Source organism: Pezoporus flaviventris, unplaced genomic scaffold (genome assembly GCF_033815535.1).
Source record: "Pezoporus flaviventris isolate CSIRO_AGI_PZ_B2104156 unplaced genomic scaffold, CSIRO_AGI_Pfla_v1 ptg000020l, whole genome shotgun sequence".
NCBI classification, from domain to species: Eukaryota; Metazoa; Chordata; class Aves; order Psittaciformes; family Psittacidae; genus Pezoporus; species Pezoporus flaviventris.
The window spans coordinates 5,198,780-5,217,375 of record NW_026892568.1 but is presented as its reverse complement, the minus strand read 5'-3'; the positions used below and the strand labels follow the sequence as shown (position 1 = coordinate 5,217,375).

Here is an 18,596-nt window from a genome sequence, read left to right as displayed (position 1 = left end):
TGCTGCCTTTATCTCCTGGGTCCTTGAGTGCCTTTCCTCAATCTGCAAGCACCTCGTTAATTTTAGTGCATGGCTTTGCAGCCCCAGTTGCTAGGCAGCAGACGTATATAAGCAGTTGAGAAACAAAAAGGACCTGTTCCAAACTTTAAATACGGAGCAGTATTTTTGCAGTGTTGAGTTTCTTTTTCTTTGCCTTCCTTTCTATTCGGTCACTGGCCTCTCTGTAGCGAGAGGCACACAGAGGACTTTGTGTGGTTATTTTTGACTGCGTGTCCTCTGATTTAACTGGAGCTCTGTGCTGGTGTGGGGAAGGTGAGCAGGGGACTCCGTTTGATCAAGCTGCTAATTTGAGATTGCTGCCTGACCTCTTGGGTCCCTGCCCAGGGGATTTCTCTCTGAAGCAAAGAACGACTCCTCTTTGTCAGGCATAAAGCTCCTTTTCTAAGGGACTTTCTAACAATACTATCTCCAAAGTGTATTCTTCCATTGGTAATCCTCCCAGTTTTGTGTCCCGTTGTCTCTGGCCATCCTCCCTTGTGGATTTGTTCCTTCCCCTCCTTTGTGCCTCTTCCCTCCTTAGTACCACAGGTCCTCCAGCCCCTCCACGCTTTCCTCTGCAGAACATTGCCTGCTCTCTGGATATAGCATACCTGGAGTATGGACTTCTTCCGGGCTTCAACAGTCCTTTCTCCAGCAGCAGGGATTTTGAATGGTGTCTTTCTTGCATCCCTTACCTTTTGCATTCCTAACGGCTCTAGTGGGATTTTCCTTGTGAAAGAAAAGTCTTTCCATGTTTTTCAAAGCGTTTTCCATGTCTCTCTCTGTTACAACTCAAGACTTTAATTTAAGTGTTTATCACTAGCAAGGCACCATTGTCCAAACATCCAGACCCCAAAGCTGATCGGTCTTTCTTAAACTCTTCACCCCAGTCTAGAATGGAATGAGTTTTGTATCCTGTGTAGCAACCAGAGGAAAGACCCCTTGCCCCGCAGGCAAGCTGGTGAGACAACCCATGCCCTCCCACAGTGTGTAACCTGCTGAAGTATTGGAGCATTGGGAGAGCCACCCGTGAGGAAGGGGAAACACAATGAGATGAAAAATGGCCTGTGCTTTCCAAGCGGGTAGGGAGGGACTGACTTCTGGGGCTATGAGTTGATGCTGGGGCCACTTGTGTGGCAAAGCCCCGAAGGACAGGGCTGTGCCTCCTTGTCTGCTGTTCTCTGCCACGTTTGACCACCGCTCTGATTTAAACGGGTGTCTCCACTAACGGGGCTGAGGAGGAATCTGAACTCACAGCAGATTCCGGTGGCTTTCCTTAAATGAGGTATTTCACCTGACAGTAAGAGGACTAATGTTGTGTTAATCAAACATTCATTAAAAGCCTCCACTGCCGTTTAATGAAGGCGTCATAAATAAAGATCCCATTATGCAGCTGCAGAAAAAAAAAAAGAATTTAAAAAAAAATCATGTTTTCAATAATTAGCTGGTGTTTCATTAGCACAATTATCACTTAGGAGATGAAGAAAGCTCTGTTTGAAACACTTAATTTAAAGGTAAGGCTGGTCCCTTCAAATGGCTTCACTCCATCTGAGATCTTCCAGCCCTTCCCTGTGCCAAGTGGAGTGGGTGTCCCAGCCCGGCTCTCCATCGCAGCCACATGCTGCTCCTCTCCCTTTCCCCTCTCCTTTCCTTCCTTTTCTCATGTGTTTTTTGATTCCCCATTCAATCCTACTGTTGAAACTGTGACAATTGAACCCCCCCTTCCCCTTCCTCCCCCTTTCCTCCCCCCGTTTCTCCTTCAGGAGATCTCCAAGCGAGAAGACGCGAGTGGGCAGTTAAGCTGTATTCAGCTGCCTGTCGACTCGTCGGGGGTATGTACACACAGCACATCCCACCACCCACCGTGGTTGTCTCTCTCGTGGTGCCTGGTCACATGCCGTGGTGCTGTTCTCATCGTAGTAGCTGTCATTCTTTTGGGGTTTGTTTGGGTGTTTTGGGGGTGGTTTTGGTTTCCTTTTTGTTGTCCTCATTTTCAAGTCAGCCCTGATTTCAAGTCCCTTCCTTCTCTGGGGGAGCCAGGTAAATTTAGGTGGGTGCTTTGGGGTGGCTTTAACACCTGCTCTCACCGACCCTTTCTGGATGCCTCCCCTGAGGAAGGTGCCCCATGGGGCTGTCACAGCACAGTCCCATCCCAGGGACCTCCCTAGGGGTGCAGATGGCTATGCTGAAGCACTCACACCATCATACAGGCAGAGGAGGGTGCCTGGGACTGAAGGGACCTGGAATCAAGCCTGTTTGTGGACACGTGTGTGTGAGAGCCCCGTGCTCAGCAGGACAGGGTTGGATGGTGGCATTGTGTCCCAGAAAGGCTGCCCGGGATGCTGGGATTGCCAGTGAGATGCTGCGCTACAGCACGGGTCAGGATGTGACGTGGTCCCATTCAGGTCTGAGGAAGCTGTGGATCTCTGAAGTGCTGCACACCCCAAGCGTTACTCTTCTGCCACCCTCACCTTTCTCTTTATCACCCCCTTCCCTTTCTGTCCTTTCCAAGAAGTCTGACTTTTCCCTCAGCACAAAAGCCCTTTCCCATCGTATCACGGTGTGTCAGTCCCTTTCGGTACAGGCCGGTTTAGCCATTGCACCATCTGGTCCATCTGGACGTACCCTCATTTCCCAAAAGGATTTTAACTCCCTGTTCTCTCATAACCCCTTTTCTATCCAGAAAGGCAAACTGGGAGTGCAAGACCAGGTAACGGGCAGCAGCCCCGGCTGCGCGATGCTTGCCTGCACCATACTGAGTCTGGCACGTGGTGTTTCGGAGGGGATGCTTTCTGCCCTCCAGATGTGGGGTTTGGTGCTGGGGAAGGGGGTGGGAAGTCCTCACATAGCTCTGCTTTTCCATCTCGGCACGCATCGTGCACCCTAAACCTTTCCTTTAGGCTGTTAAAGAACACTCCAGGAATACAAATCACATAAAATTCTTCCTGTTATTTATCCCTTTTTAATAACCCATTAGGGAGAATGAGTAATCCCTGGCAGGCCCACTGATGGGCTGAGCTGGGAGCCTCCACAGGGAGCGTACCTGGAGCCAGCTGGAGCCCCTGTTCATACGCAGACATGGTTTAGACTCCAGCAAAGCTCAGGCCAGCCTGACTTTACTGCTCCCCCTTGTAGTGTGCGTTCCTGACCTTCCCAGTCTGTGTCTTGCAGGATGAGCTTCCCTGAATAGCACAGAAGTCCTGGATCCTCAGGAGGGGAAGTTTTGAGCCAACACTTCACATCACACTCTCTTTTGCCTTAAAAACTGGGACTGAGAGTATTCAGTCCACCTGGAAAAAAATCCCCTAAACTGTTTAGTGACCCCATTGGGAGTATTAGGGCTCATCCCTCTGGGGTTTTGCTCAACAGAGGTACAGGGCACTGCACCTTGTGTCAGGTGCCAGCAATTCCTCCCATTCCATACTGGGGCGCCTCTGGGTTTTTACAACCAACAGGTACCCGAGCACCAAACCTCCACAGCGCTGGCCAGGGCTCCTGGGGATGCAGCTTAGTGTTGGTGGGGTTTCCTGGGTCTCTACCAGCTGAAGTAGCTGAGGATCTGCTTGGCTTCTCTCATCCCAGCATCCTCCCTCCCTTGCCACTTATCCTCCATCGCGACGGGGCTTGGTGCCCTTTGCCAGAGCAGCGGTTTCAGCCTTGAATCCTCCTCTTTTGGATGGGTATCGTTCTGGCGAGCACCATTGCCCGTCAGGTGTATCCTGACTATACCACACCCTAAGCGCCTTTCTGCAGTGCCAATGGACAGAATCAGTGGGGTGCACAGGGACATCCCTAACCAGGTCCATGCCACAGAGCTCAGGCACCAGGCTGTGAGCAATGATAAACTTCTCTCCCTTCCCTTTGGGCACATGTCAGAGCAGGCAGCTCTTGCTCAACCCCAGTGTTTGAAATGCTACAGAGGAATCTAAATCCCACAAATGATACAGCATAAATCCCCAAAGCTTCTGCTTCTGTTGTGTGTCACAGCTGGGAGGGGAATGGCCACCCATGGCAGTCACTATCAGGTTCTGTGCTGGTGGGGCATCCATCGACATGTCCCCATTGGAAACTCAGGGTCCTTTGTGCCCTTTCTGAACCCTGGATTGCTTCATTGAAGCATCACTAGAAAGAGCTACACACAGGGAGTTTTAAGCCATGGTGCATAAATTGAGATGAATAGGGTCAACTTTTGCCCTGAAATTGCTCATCAGATGTCTGCTCTTCCCTAATATCTGCCCAGAATGCAATTCCAGCAGCAAAAACTCAGCAATGGTTGGTTTCTTTTTCCTGATCCCTTTCTGGGGCCGCGTTTGGAGCCAGAGGCAGTCTGTCTTCCTGGTAGGAGGTTAATTAGTCTGTGGTATAAATATGTGCATGCGTCATTTTGTGAAAGGTGATGTTGCATCGTGGTACGAAATTCAGTGGATCCGTAGGTGTGGTGTTGGAGACGGGAATATCCATTTTTTCAGAGGGGTTTCCGTGCACGGTGGCCCATCACCCTCCTTGCTGAAGCCCTTCTGTTTTGCCCCAGGGTGATGCTTCCAAGTCTGATTCGGAGGGGGATCTCTATCACCGCAGCCTGGAAGAGGAGGCAGGACTTAAGAAAAACTTGTCAAATCCAGCCTGTGAGTAACACCCCCAGGAGGTCAGGCCCTTCCACAGATACCTCGCTTTGCTGGGAAAACAATGTGTCCCAAAGGGAAAGGCCCTCCAGGAGAGAATGGTGTATTCCAAGTTGTGGCATGCTTGACGTTGCAGCAGGCTTGTGGCGTGGGGTGGGACTGTGAGATGCAGACAGAGAGACATGATGGCATTTGGGCTGTAATCTCCCTGCTGAGCCCATGGTCTGGGCATTCAGGGTGTCTCTGCAGAGGCATAAATGAAGGAACTGCAAAGAAGGAGGATGGAGGGAGTGAGCATGGGTAAGCAACAGCCCAGGGATGGAGCTGGTGGGTGTTGTTTGGAAGGTTAGGGGCAGCAGATGACAGCCTCCTCGCCCGTTGCGCCCAGTCCCGTTGGCACCTGATCCCATTCCTGATTTACATCCACCTGACAGGCTGAAGGATGGGCTCTCAGCTCTCCAGAAGTGTTTTTTATCCTCCTGACTCTTGGATTGGAGCCATCCCTGTGCAGCTTTGCCTGTCCATAGCAGAACATTGTAGATGTTCACTTTGAGGTGCAACACCTCAAACCCCTTGTATCTTCCAGTGATGGCCCTGACTGATTACCCAGAGCTGAAGAAGAGCCTGACCCCACCGCTCATCATACACACCGCTGCCACGCCGATGCCCATGCCCAAGAGTGCCATGTTCGGAGACTCAGCACAGGGCTACGAGTCCCGCCGGGCCAGCGGCGTCTCCATGGACCCCGCTGCCTACGAGCTCAAGTCCCCGGTACTCCCATCACCTCCTCCTGCGGATGCTCCGCACGTCCATTGGTCTTGTGGGGCTGTCCATCCATCCGCCCCAGCTGATGCAGCAGCAACGGGGCGGGTGGCACGGGGCTGATGCTCTCCCTGTCCTTCCCGCAGCCCAGTGCCCGCAGCTCCCCGCACAGCCCCTGGCGCGCCAGCAGCAGCTGGAACAGCCGCCGCTCCAGCTGGAACAGCATCGGCAGAGCCCCCAGCCTCAAGCGCCGAGGGCAGAGCGGAGAGCGCAGGTCCCTCCTCTCCGGGGAAGGGAAGGAGAGCTCGGAGGAAGGGGAGAGCTCGGATGAGGAGCGCTCCAGCCGGGCCGGCAGCTTCAATGGCTCTTTGCCTCAGCGCATGGAGTCGCTGGAAACAAAAGGCTCCTTCGACCTTCAGGATACTCTGCAGGTGCCTTCCCTGTACCGGACCAGCAGCATGCACAGCAGCCGAACCACCACATCCGAGCACCAGGACTGCAATGGGAAGACCTCTCCGGGCCTGCTGCTGCACCAGCTCCACCTGGATGACCCCCGACAGGACTGTGATGATGGTGATGATGAAGGCAACATGGTAAGGCGATACCAAGTGCTTATTTTGGCCTTTTTTCCTTGTCAACGTGATGCTTGTACTTGTCCCAGGAGAGCATGAGTGGGTGCAAAGCAATGGCCTGTGCAGGGACTAGGTCTCACCATCACCACCACGCCAGACTGAGTGCCCCAGAAGAACACCAGAAGGTCTCTGGGCTGTGAATGCCATCAGAAATAGAGCTGTCATCATATTAAGTATTTCAGCGCAGCATCAGCTGGTTCATGATGGAGAGATCAGGACAAAACTCCCCAGTTTCCACTAAAAGGTGCAGAGCAAAGGCTGTCTCCTGGAGGCATATCCAATACAATAGTTCGGTTGGATATGCTTTCCTGGTTTTATTTTTTCTTTAAGAAAAACCCAAACCAAGTAACTTTCCCTGCTCTCTAACCGTTATTCAGCTTTTTGCCCTCACACACAGCAGCAGACAATTTCTGTTGACATCCACAGGCAAGGAAAGGGCAGGGTTCAAGGCTCTGCATTAATTTCCATAGGAAAGAGGCATTAGGCCAATAAGTGTGTGTCTTTCAGGGGCTGAAAAGTGCCATTTAGGAAATATTAACTAAAAGGGCTGCAAGCAAAGGGGAGGGACAAGGGTCCCTGGCTCTTTTTCCATGTGAATGCTTGTGTATTAAGGGAATAAGAGGAATTTGTCTGCTTTTCCAAGGTGTTTTGCATGGCTGGATGAGAGGGGCTTGAGCTGGGCAGCAGGATGCCCGCAGTGCTGGCTGTCACACTTGTGTCCGGATGTCCCTGGGATGGTTTTGGGCTGTTTCCTGCTCTTTCCAGGTTACCTCTTTGTTTCACTTCACCTTGTTCTCAAGCTTAAACATCTGATCGTCTAATGTGTTATCCCAAGGGGTAACTCTTTCTGTCGGTGAAGCAGATGGCTTTTGGGTAGATCCATGTGATGGTAACCAGGGCAGTACTGAGAACAGGAAAGCTGTGCTTGTGGACATGATTTTACTGTATTTCATGGAGATTGTTGAATGAAAATGGAATGTGGAGCATGCAAAGGGGTGCAAAAGGCAGAGGTGACTCCAGAGAAGGAACAGGAGGAGGAAGAGGGTTAATGCTGGCAGGATGGAGTCACTAAGCCATGAACCACCTTTAAAAAAAAGCCATTATCCCATTACACCTATAGCATGGATCCTCAGCCTGGGATTTTTACTGGTTGTCTTAACCTGATTTTTAACCTTCATAAAATAAATTTAATTTTTGAGAAAAGGAGCAGTAATTATTTTTGGGAAAAGCGCAATTAAAAGTAATCAAGAGCCCATGCTCCTTATTGTTAGCTAGGGATTTCTTTTTTATGCTCCAGCATCTCCCTTTTCCAGATCATCTGGTCCAAACATCCCACAGGTTCTTTCCTATTCCCCACAAGCTCAGAATTCAGCAGCCTCCCTTGTGCTGTACATGGTGTGATGGGACATGTCCCTCTTCTCCTGTCCCATCAGCCAGTGCTGGCAATAAGCTTGAGTGAGATGTATGTGTTTAATCTTTATTATAACAGCTACTTTTAGTTTAAACCAAACATTGTCTGCTGTGTACCAAGGTCTGGCCACTTAAGGTTAGACCAAAGGTCCCTCAGTCCTCTCTCATGGAGTGGCCAGAAGCAAATGTCTAGGGAAAGAATAGGCAAAAGAGGGTAAATAAATTGTGCCCTCACCCATAAGCCACAACTGGGACATCCACAGCTGGTGCTTTTCTCTATGTGCAAAAATACGTCTTCACTGCAAATCACTAAACCAGATGGATGTGAAAATATTGCTTAAATTAGCAAAATGAGCCCTCAGGTTGTGGAGCTTCCCTTTGTGATATTCTCATGACGTTTCGGGGGATGCGTTTCCCCTAAATTAGCCTTGACAAAGGCAGGGGAAAAAAGTAATTATTTTTTAAATGGGAAAAAATCAAATTCAGAACTCCCCCACCAACAAAAGAAGAAAAGAACTCGACTGTTATTCGGATCAAAGTAATCCTAAATATGCCCTTCTGCAACAAAGCTTCACATCTCTCCTTGCTGCCTGGTTTTGATTGCCTCTGCGTAGAAATGAAAGGAAGTGCAAAGGCTTCGTTTGGATCTCCCAGGCTCCTGTTATATTAGTGCTGCTCTGCTGCCTTCAGTGAGTTTGTTCTGAATTTACATCTCTGTGAGCAGCCAGAATCAGGCCCCAGAAGTATAAAATCAGGGGACTGAAATACCCTTTTCATTGCCTGAATGCAGATCTGCTGCCTGGTGGGGTTCACGTGGCTGGGACCGAGATCAGGGATCTGCTGCAAGGTCTTTGCTGTTCACGTCTGCTAGATTTTGCATCCTTTTGGGTGCTTTTCTGCCTAAATTACTGAGTGCTCGGAGCACAAAGTGAAAGAAATATTGAATCTGCAACCAAATGTGTCCCTTCCTCCCTAAAACCTAATTGCACGTTGCAATTGCAGCTCCTTTCCCCTTTGCCTATTTCCATGGCATGCGGTCCAGCCACATCCCAAACCCTCTCCTCCTGCTCCTGCTTCATATTTAATACTAAATAATCAGGTCCTGAGTGCTTCTTTGCAGCTTACAGCTTGCCTGGAGGTCTGTTGCCGTTCACAGAGCATTTTTCAGCAGTTCCCCCCTATTCCTCATAATAAATCTTTTATAAATCCAAGCCTCTCCCTTTACTCTGAGGAGTGCATCAGTCATCTTTTAATGTCAACTGCCTTTCATCCTGCCCTCAGAAGTACATTAATATCTGAAAGTCCTAGCGAAAAAAAAAGAGCTATTTATCAGCAGCTCTCCTTGGTGTGGGATCAGAGGGCCCTGTTAGTACACTGCCAGGTGAAGGCAGCACTGCTGCTGCCTGCTAGCCCCTGCCTGCGTGTGGTGGGGGGAGTTTGGGTGGTCTTATCCAGCGAGATTTTGTCTAAGTTCTAAGCAACTGAATTAAAGGGTAGTTCCTTTCTCCCCCCACGTCTTTATTCATCCTGTCCAGGTGTGTTTTATGAACAAACAGATATGATTTAAACCACGTAATTGATAGATCACTTTGAACATAATGCAGGCTTAAGCAGCAATCAGCCTGATTGTAAGCAGTCGATGTGTGCTTGGACCTGGTGGAGAAAGCATTTGATGGGACTTAGGCTGGAAATGCTCAGGTTTTATTTCACAAATATCTTACATTTGGCTCAAATTAACTGAACTGCGTTGTTCCACTGGTGGAAATCTGGAATAATTCCTTTGCCTTTAGATTTCTGTTGGTGTACTTGACCCCATACAGAGCAGACGGGCTGCACCCTGGCTGAGCTGTCCCCAGCCAAACCCTGGTGCTTGCCCTCACTCTACCACAGCTGAATACAGAGACATGATGGAAGATCACTTTTTGCCTTTGTTATCTGATTTCGCCCATGAACTGCAAGCTGCAACAATTAGCCAAACCCCAAAATATCTTTGGCATTAGAATTGGACAAAAGGAATATAAAGAAGCATTCTGTGCTGCTGACGCATTACTATTCACTACAAATCCCCATGATAAATACCAGAACTGCTTTGAATAATAGATACTTCTGGAAACCTGCCAACTTGCAAAATGAATTGGACTGAGTCGCAGCTATTACTCCATGTCCAGAGGCAGGGGCAGCAATCACTGTTCTCACCACAACTTTGAGCAGACACTTGATCTTTACCCATTTATTTACCTTTGTTAAATCTATGGGTGATTAAACTAACTAGGCTGCTTGAAGGGATAACACAACCCCAAGGATGCATACACTGTTAAATACAGTTTAGAGAGAAGGGAACAGTTCTAACTCCTCGCCTGGAGTTGGAAGAGTGATGTGAAAAGAGCCAAGACGTGGCCAAAACCTACTGGTGTGCTGTGGCATAGAAGGTGAGGGAAGGACAGGCAGCTAAAGGAGAGGGGCAGAAAGCTCTCGTCTTTTATTGTTATTCAAACTTTTCTTGTTATTTTCACAAGGTGGTTTTCATTTTATGAAGGGTTCAGGTTGTCACCAAGTGCTTTCATTAAAACGGACATTACACCAGTTATTACCCATTGCTAATGAGACCCCTGGCTGAGTGCGTAGAGGAACAGAAAGCACTTCCCCCATTCCACTCAATTACCCTAACGAATCCCATTTTTACAGTCCAGAGTACCTTCAATTGCTAACAGTTTGGCTCCAAACAAATCCCTGCTCCCTGTTTCCAGGGTGAGATAAATAGAAGTGCTTCAGCCCTGGGGTCCTGATGCTCCTGGGCTGTGAGTGGTGATTCCTGTGCAGTGCTTCATGCTCACATCTCTGAGCATCTGCAAAAGAAAGCTTCAGAGAGCCCGTTCAGCCACATTCCAGGCCCAGGTGGTGGCAGAGAAATAAGGGTAGTGAAAGAGCAGTGATTTGGTTTTATTTATCCGTAAATCCAAAGCACTGTGGTGAACACTGCACACATCAGTCTGTAGATTTACAATCTGATGCTTTGATTTGGAAGGGAAAGCCCCAGCATGGTGGGCGAGGTGTTGGCCTGGCTTCTGCTGATTGTCCATGCGGAAGGCGCTAACACTGCAGCGTCAATTGGATTAGAAATCCTGACCTGGCCTCAGAGACCTATGGATGAGAGGGTGACAAACCTAATCCAGAGGCTGGTGCAGCTGGGATGAGGTTTCCCCTCGGCATCCAATTCTGGATGTCTTCAGCTGACCTGCTGGCTAAAGCTTTTACAATCTGGCCTCCTGACCTTAAATAACCTTAGAGACAATCTAAAGCATAAGTCTGTGCAGCTGAGGATGCGTCGTGGCTTCAAGTAGGAATTAATTTGCAGGAGTCGAATGGCTCGTGTTCATGCAGAAGGTCAGCCTGGCTACAGCGTTCCCTTCTGGCTTTATAATCTCCCATTTAATCTGTTCATGCTGAATGAGAGGCAGATGCTCACCATTGTGTTCCTGGAGCACAACTCAGGTCCCAGATGATTTCTTCAGCTTTCCAGTGGTGCAGGGACATAGGGGTTGGCCTAGGAAGCAGCAGGAATCCTTCCCTCTGCTCCCTTTATAACCTCTGACATAACTATTCTGTACCCTTGAAAATACCCTAGACAACACCCCCCCCCTACACACACACAAAAAATACCATAAAAGCCCTTAGAAGATTCAGGTAAGCATCTGATGAGTATCTGGAGGGACTGAGGATGACCAGAGCAGGTTATTTTGGAGAGGGTTATCAGTCCTCTGGGCAAGGGTTCTATTTATCATGTTTGTCCTCTTGGCTAACTGTGTGCCGGATGCAGTTACTGTGTGGAGGAATAAGCAAGACGAAATCCTGTGAGATCACAGGGCCAGCACAGCCCTCACCTGCCTGCCAAAGCTCCTTCCCCTGCCCAGAGGGGTCCTTTTTGGTGGGGAGAACATTGTATTGCAGCTTTGCTGAACACTTGGGAGATCTGTGTTCAGTGAAAAACTGCCCCGAGTCCTTCACTTGGAAGTGTGGGATTTTATTGTTTTAACAGTTCTCTCTGTGTTTTCCTCCTGTTCTGCTGTACATTTTCCTCCTAGAGCAAAAAGGACCGCATGAAGGCGTGGGTACGGGCACGGCTCCCGACCTGCTGCAAAGAGAGAGATTCCTGGTCCATCTACATCTTCCCTCCTCACTCAAGGTAAGGCAGCTGCGCTTAGGTGATGCTGGGCATGGGTGCCCTTTTTACAGTGGTTTGCTCTGCTTCTCTCTACAAAACTCCCAGCCTTTCCCCTACTCCAGCACTAGATGAGGGTCACACAGGATAGGAGTATCCAGGAATGACCCATATTTTCACTTGATGGAGCATGGAGCGTTTGAAGCAAGGGGGAGAGGTGTTGGTTAGGCAGAGGAATCTGAATTTGTCCTGCTGCAACTTACAACACAGCAAAGGATGCTCCTTGGCCTCCTAGACCTTCCTCTAAGCCTGGACTTCCTCCTCCCCTCTCTCTTTCCCTGCAGGCCCCCAGTTCTTGCCTTCCCAAAGCCCAGCCGTGCTGGTGCTGTTTGGGCTCTGTGCTCTCTTACGTGTTCCTCTGGACATGCACCCATGCTCAGTGAGGGTTTCCCATGTTAGAGCTAATGGGCCCGGACAGCATTGGAGTTCATTCACACAAAGATTAGAGTGATTTTCAGAAACAGACTTCGGGAAATGTAATTCGGTATTATAAATCCTGGGTCAGTGTACAGCCATCTGTCACAATAAATAGCTTCTATCCCTTTGTCCCATGTGCTCTCAACCCTCACGGGCTTGCTGGGAGTATTCCTTCCTTTATTAAGCTAAACCTGAGCACTGTGGAACAGGTAGGGGGTCAGATCCAAACCTGGCCACATATCCAAATTATGGAACCAGCTGCTCTGATTCAAGTGACCCAAAGCCCCCTATAACATTACCAGGGCTTGAAGTTAACAGCCCAGTTCTGTATCTCAGATCCTTTCCTATTCGTACCCCGATCTGCCTGCAACGTGTGGCTCTGCCAGGGAGGGGATTGGGAGATTGTAGTTCATCTGCTTTGCAAACGGAGCGCTCGACTCCCCTGCCATGCACGGAGGTGCTGTGCTCCTCCCCATCCAGTAGAGCATTAACAGCTGGTCTCTGTGCCCTCTTTTTTGTTTTCTTTTTCCTTTCTCGGCAGATTCCGTCTGATGTGCAATAAAATCATCACACACAAGATGTTTGATCATATCGTCTTGGTGATCATTTTCCTGAACTGCATTACCATCGCTATGGAAAGACCCAAAATCGAGCCTCACAGTGCCGTGAGTTTCTGAGGTTAACGTTTTCCTGTGCTCCTCGTGGAGCCAACACCCATGGCTTGGACCTCACTGCTGTGCACTTGATCTCACTTCCTTTCTCTTTTTAAATGGGAAGTTATCAACACTCCTTGTGTATCCTTTGAATGAGGTACAGCAGCTCTCCTGGTCCCTATCCAGTGCCCTGTCAGAGTATAAGAGCAGATCTTATGGCCTGCAGTAGATGGAATATCCCATTTCTGCAGTACAATCAAGGTTTTAGCACGTAAGCATGACATCTGTCTCTGTTTCCTTCTCTGATAAACCTTCAAACACTTTTCCTCTCTCAACACAATGTTCGTTTCTTCCATCTGTTCTCCACCAGCACGTATGTGTGGTGCAAAAGCAATGGGGGAAGCTGTTCATTTCATATTCTTCTCTCCCCTTTGTGTATCAGCTTTGTTGTGACACAAAGACCTGAATTGATACATGCACTGTGATGCCATTTCCCCAAACAATTTTGTTTAATGGACTACATAAGGATTTCTCAAACCAGACCTTCACAGCATCAACATCCATCAGTCAGAGGGGCAGAATCCTATTGCTCTTTTATTTTAGCATAGATTGTGGCTCAGAGATACCCTGGGTTCTTGCTGATGTATTGCAAAAGACTGCTCATATCACATAGAATCCTGTTTTGTTGATGTAGGCGTGTCAGGCTGTTCATTTTTGTGGATCTTCAGTGTAAGACCTTAAAACTGGAGCCTTGGCTGCTCTGTGCCTATTTTAAGCTCTCCCTAGTAGTCCTCCTTACTGTAATAGTTTGCCCAGTGGTCCTTCCCCTAAATCCTTTTCTTTTGGTTATTGTGCAGTCGTGGTGCACTGAGTCACAGCTGCAAGAACAGAGCAGGACTCCCTGCCAGCTGATCTAGCAGGAACAAATCACCCTGCTGTTCCCTAAATGGGGCAGCCTGAGAATGCCCCTTGAAATCCAAAATGCTTCTTGGAGCCCCTTGCTTTGTCCTCAGAGAGCTACCATTCACCAAGACTGTCTCCGAAAGGAGCTGTAGTTACACAGGGATGAAGGGAATGGTGTGACATGCATGAGTTTGAGATGTTCACAGCAAAGGGATGTATCATAAAACCCCAGTACTTCATATATGAGAGGAGGATGTGGTGTCCCCCTGCATTGGAGGAGTGCAGAGATGACTGGTGTGAGATTGATCAGCATCAGGTTATAATGAAGGGAACCAAACTGGATCATCCAGGGCTGGAGCGGAGCTGGACTGCAGCCTGGGAGCAGCAGAGAGGAGATGGGAGATGCTGAGCTGTGGGGCAGGAGCAGGGGAGACAGGAGGGGTGCTCAGGCCCCGCCTGCACTGAGGGAGCTCTCATCTGGAAACCGAGAGAGTTAGTTTAGCTTGAGTTGTTTGAAATAATTGTACTTTGCTTCCCCGAACTGTGGATTTTCCAGCTCCTTCAAGCGAGTTCCCTTTCCCTGTCCCAGTTTCAGCTGGCTTATGAGAGCGGGGGATGTTGTTGCTAGCCAACATGCACTCCCCATTGCAGAGTGCACGACATGGGTCGGGGAGATTATCCTTCAAAATAGCCACGAGCTTGCCAGAGAGGAATGTAATATCCTCAGTCTCTTCTCTATGCTATTGCTGTTTTATCTCCAGCTCCACAAGCGGGTCCCTATCCTCTTTCTCCTGCGTGCTGCCTGCCCCTCTACAGCAGTCTTTTGTGTGGCAGTCAGCTAACAGCCAGAGATGTTTCCTATCACAGCTCCCGCAATCACAGTGAAGGTCTAGGACCTAATTAATTATGGACCCTGGATGGAAACAAGCTACTCTGTGGTTCCTGAGTCACTTTCAGTAAATCATGATCTGGCAAGCGAGAGAGTTGCCAAGGTGTTTTGTCTTGTTTAAATTGCATCTCATTTTGAGCGAGATCTGCATCTCCTGCAGGACTGCTCTGTAGGGAACAGCAGAAATAAATCCAAAATCGTTATTAGCAGAACCGGGGCTGGATCAATTGTGTGCATACATGCATACATGCACACATATCATCTTTCCTCCAGCCTCAGCCTTCTGCTGTCCATTTCTTAGTACAGGCAATCAGAGATTGTTTAGGGATTAGGGAAAAGTGTAATTTATTTAATGATCATCATTAAAAAGAAAGGTTTCTGCTAACTACAGATAGGGAACCAGTCCATGGTCTCATCTGTAATCACTAGCTGCTATTGCAGATTGGTGGCAGTGAGGACTGCATGGTCTGGTGGATAGCACAGGAGACTGGGAGATGAGACTGTTGGGCTTCAGGCCAGGTATAGCCTGTGGCTTTGAACAAGAGAATCAACCTTTTGGGGGCAGGTCTCAGCTGGCATAAGCCCCCAGAGCTTTGCTGGCTTCAGTGGAGCTGTGACAAGTGATGCCAGCTGAGCCTCAGCATCCCATGGGTCCTGCTTGCCTTGCAGCACAGCCACTCGAATGTTGACTCAATTTCTAGGAGAACTGGGAGCTCAGTGATATTTGCACTGTGCGGTGACGTCCGCAGGTGAGGGGCAGGTAGAGATGTGTCAAGCATATTCCAGGGGGATGAGTCCTCCCTGTTTATGCTGGAGGGGAGTGTGGATTTGGGGGTAGATGGGGGGATTTGGGAGCAAAAGGGGATGGATTTTGGGGCAGGTGCTGGTGGGTGCCCCTGTCCATGGTGCTGACACAGCCTCGGGCACTGGCTGTGCTGAATCCTCGTGCCTGGAATTGTCTAAATGTTTTCTAAGGATTCTCTAAGGAGTCCCCCGTTTGTGAGCAAACAGTCCAAAACTTGTTTCAGCACAGAAGCTGGAAAACAGTTAGCAACCACCCAAATATGCACAGGGAGATGTACAGCTGCAGAGAGCAGGCTATAAGATATTGTCTCTCATTTTCTTTTCCTCAGGAACGGATTTTCCTAACACTCTCCAATTACATCTTTACAGTTATCTTCCTGACTGAGATGACAGTTAAGGTAAATGAAGGTGGAGGATAAGTGTGCCTGTATTATAGCAGTGATATTTTATTACTGTGGACTCACAAAACCCGTAGGTCTACCAGCTACCAGTGAGGTGTATACTTTCCTCTTCTGCATTGTATTCAAATACCCACCACATGCCTTATTCTGAGCACGTTTTACATCAGAACAATTTCAGTGAAGTTGCTCTTGATTTACACCATTATACAAGCAATGGGATGCTTCAATTCAGCAATCCTTTCCTATTCAGCAAAGCTCTTGAGTACATGCTTAACTTCAGCCATGCATGTAAGACCCATTGTCTTCAACAACCAATTGTCCTCAACAACCTAAGCAGCTATGTGCTTTCCTGAGGAGGGTGAGACTTAAAATTAAGCACGTTGAAACACTTTGCTGGATTTGAGACAGGAGGCTCAGAAACCCATTGCTGTAAATCTCTCTTGTGTAATTCATAATCATCTCGCAGAACAATTGCTCTTTCTTTGGAAAGTTTCTCTAGTTTCTTTATTTGCAAAGCTCATAAATGATTGCTTGGGTCAGCCACTCTGAACCTTTGCTCCAGCACTCTGCAGGAATAAATTATGATCAAACTTTTTATGCCAAAGCTAAACAGGAACAGTTTTGTGCAGCTACATTTAGCTGCATTAAAAATACATCAGCTGTAAGGGACAATCTGGGATGTTTCTGCAGAGGTATTTTTATAATTCACACAAGTATAACACTTTGTTGATTTGTTTAATTAGGCTTCTATATTGGGAAGCAAATGGACTCACAAACTTGCATCTGTAAATACTGCATTCTCAGCAGGTTGCTAACAGGAAGAAACATATTAGATGCAGTAGTCATAATTTCTTGCAACTTGGTGTCCGGGCAGGTGGTGGCACTAGGCTTGTGTTTTGGGGAGAAAGCCTACTTGAAAAGCAGCTGGAACGTGCTGGATGGGGTGCTGGTTCTCATCTCCGTTATCGACATCCTGGTCTCGATGGTGTCGGACAGCGGCACGAAAATCCTAGGAATGCTGCGCGTTTTGAGGCTGCTGAGGACGCTGCGGCCCTTAAGGTAAGCAGAGAAAGAACTAAATGAGCATAGAGTGTGTGTGCCAAAGGAGAACCGTGCCTCTCCTGCAAGCAGCATCATCTGTGCAAGGGAAGGGGGTGATGAGACATGGGCAGGGTGTCTGTCACCACTGCTGTGCCCAGCCTCCTGCTGTTCTGCAGACAATGAGCATCCTCAGGTCCTGCGGTGCCGCGAGGAGCTACGGGTGCTCACCGTGTTTTGGGACGAGCCCCTAGTGCAGCAGTAAACCGATCAATGCCTCTTTTTGCTCATTAAAACACACATCCCCTGCTATTTCTGTTCTCATTTGCTCTGTGTAAAGTGCAGCTTAACAGCTTCTTCTCCCCCTTTCCTTCAGGCAGTCAATGGCTTTCGTAACAAAGAAGGAAATTAGTAGCAGGTGGCAGATCATTTTTAAGGAAGCAGAGACTCAACTGTTGCTCAACCTAGAATGCAAAGAAGCTTTTTTTCTTCCTCTCAGTTCCCCACTAATTTTACAGAGACATTTACTTTGAAAATTGCCCAGACAAGATGAAAGCAATAGTCCTGCTAGCTTGATTCCCCAGCTCTGACAGCAGGCGGTATCCCATGCCCCAGGAGAAGGCACCCCTCTGACAAGAACCTGCCCAAGTACCAGCTTCTTCCAGACAGGCATATGTTTTGTCCTGTACCCCAAGGCATGAAGGTTTCTCTCCATGCTAAATGCAGTCCCTCTTTAATACCATTGTTGCCGCTCTTGTTATGCAGCAGCTAATAAACCTTCCTGCTCAAAGCATCTTTGTGCGCCTGTCATATCTTACTGCTGCTTCCTTCATCAAAGGTTTGCTTTGAGTCAGGATTTTCTATTTCAGGACAGAAAAATAGGACCCTGCTTCTGACAGAAAATGTTGTTTTACTACCCCTGTGTGAATAAGAAGTCTAAATAACAATGACCGTGCCTATACATATATCCTTCAAATATCTCAACAGCTATGAAAGACATTCTCTTAAATTGCTCTATGTGTATGTTGTTTCTGGTGAGTTTTTGGACGTGAGCTGCTTTTAATCTTTTTTATCTGGACAGACAGTGCCACTGGTGCGGTGCAGCTCCACGACCATATGACTGGACTGTCTTATGTGACTCCAATTCAGACTTTTTTCCACTTCATGTGTCCCCTGACATCTCCATGTGAACTCTGGTTTCTTGGAGTAGTTCCTGCCAGTTGCTGCTTTGATAGACCTGCTCAGTTGTTCTGTTCTGGCTGATTTTTGACCTGGTTTAAGAATATGTACAGTATAATGTGTAGAGCTCTGGGTAAGAGATGGATTGATTTCCCATCTCTGAACTGGGGAGTCCAAGTTTCTCTTTTGAGGTGGTGTGTTTAAATCGGATCTAGAGGAAGAGGCTGGAGTTGGGCTGAACCCTACCAGAGTCACCTGGATTGGGTTGTGCTGAGCCCTGCTAGAGTTACCTGTCTGACCTACTAAAAACCCTGCATGCTTCTTTGTAGATCTATAGGTCTGCCTGGCCAGGACTAGAGCCTTTCTCTGTAGTCACCTATACACATGAGTGCTCCGCAGTTAGGGGAGTAACTGCAGGCTGGAGGAAGACCTGCCATCTGGAACAGGATTAAGCTCTTCCATTGCTATTCCACTCCTGTTGGCATTTGATATGTTTTCTCAAGAGAGTGTGTGAATGTTTTCAGCCAACATGCTGCTTTCTACTACAAAGGAAACGTAAAAAGGCAGCAACAAGCCCATTCCCTAAATATGTTCACAATCAGTTCTATTCCCCTGTAATTAGATTTGT

The 18,596-nt window shown here is 48.2% G+C and overlaps 1 protein-coding gene across 15 annotated transcripts in view; it reads left to right on the top strand.

The window, feature by feature from the left end:
• The window catches only part of CACNA1G (calcium voltage-gated channel subunit alpha1 G), a 140,897-nt gene that overhangs the window by 79,758 nt on the left and 42,543 nt on the right, over positions 1-18,596 (top strand). For 6 of the 15 annotated variants that reach the window (XM_061455459.1, XM_061455464.1, XM_061455453.1 and 3 more), the window contains exons 15-22: positions 1,803-1,871; positions 4,571-4,664; positions 5,248-5,432; positions 5,570-6,016; positions 11,548-11,648; positions 12,643-12,766; positions 15,680-15,748; positions 16,626-16,810. In XM_061455459.1, the coding sequence (XP_061311443.1) occupies positions 1,803-1,871; positions 4,571-4,664; positions 5,248-5,432; positions 5,570-6,016; positions 11,548-11,648; positions 12,643-12,766; positions 15,680-15,748; positions 16,626-16,810 (1,274 nt within the window). Of the gene's footprint in view, positions 1-1,802; positions 1,872-2,722; positions 2,750-4,570; positions 4,665-5,247; positions 5,433-5,569; positions 6,017-11,547; positions 11,649-12,642; positions 12,767-15,679; positions 15,749-16,625; positions 16,811-18,596 lie in introns of all 15 variants that reach the window. The other 9 variants (XM_061455456.1, XM_061455450.1, XM_061455449.1 and 6 more) reach the window with 3 other exon arrangements.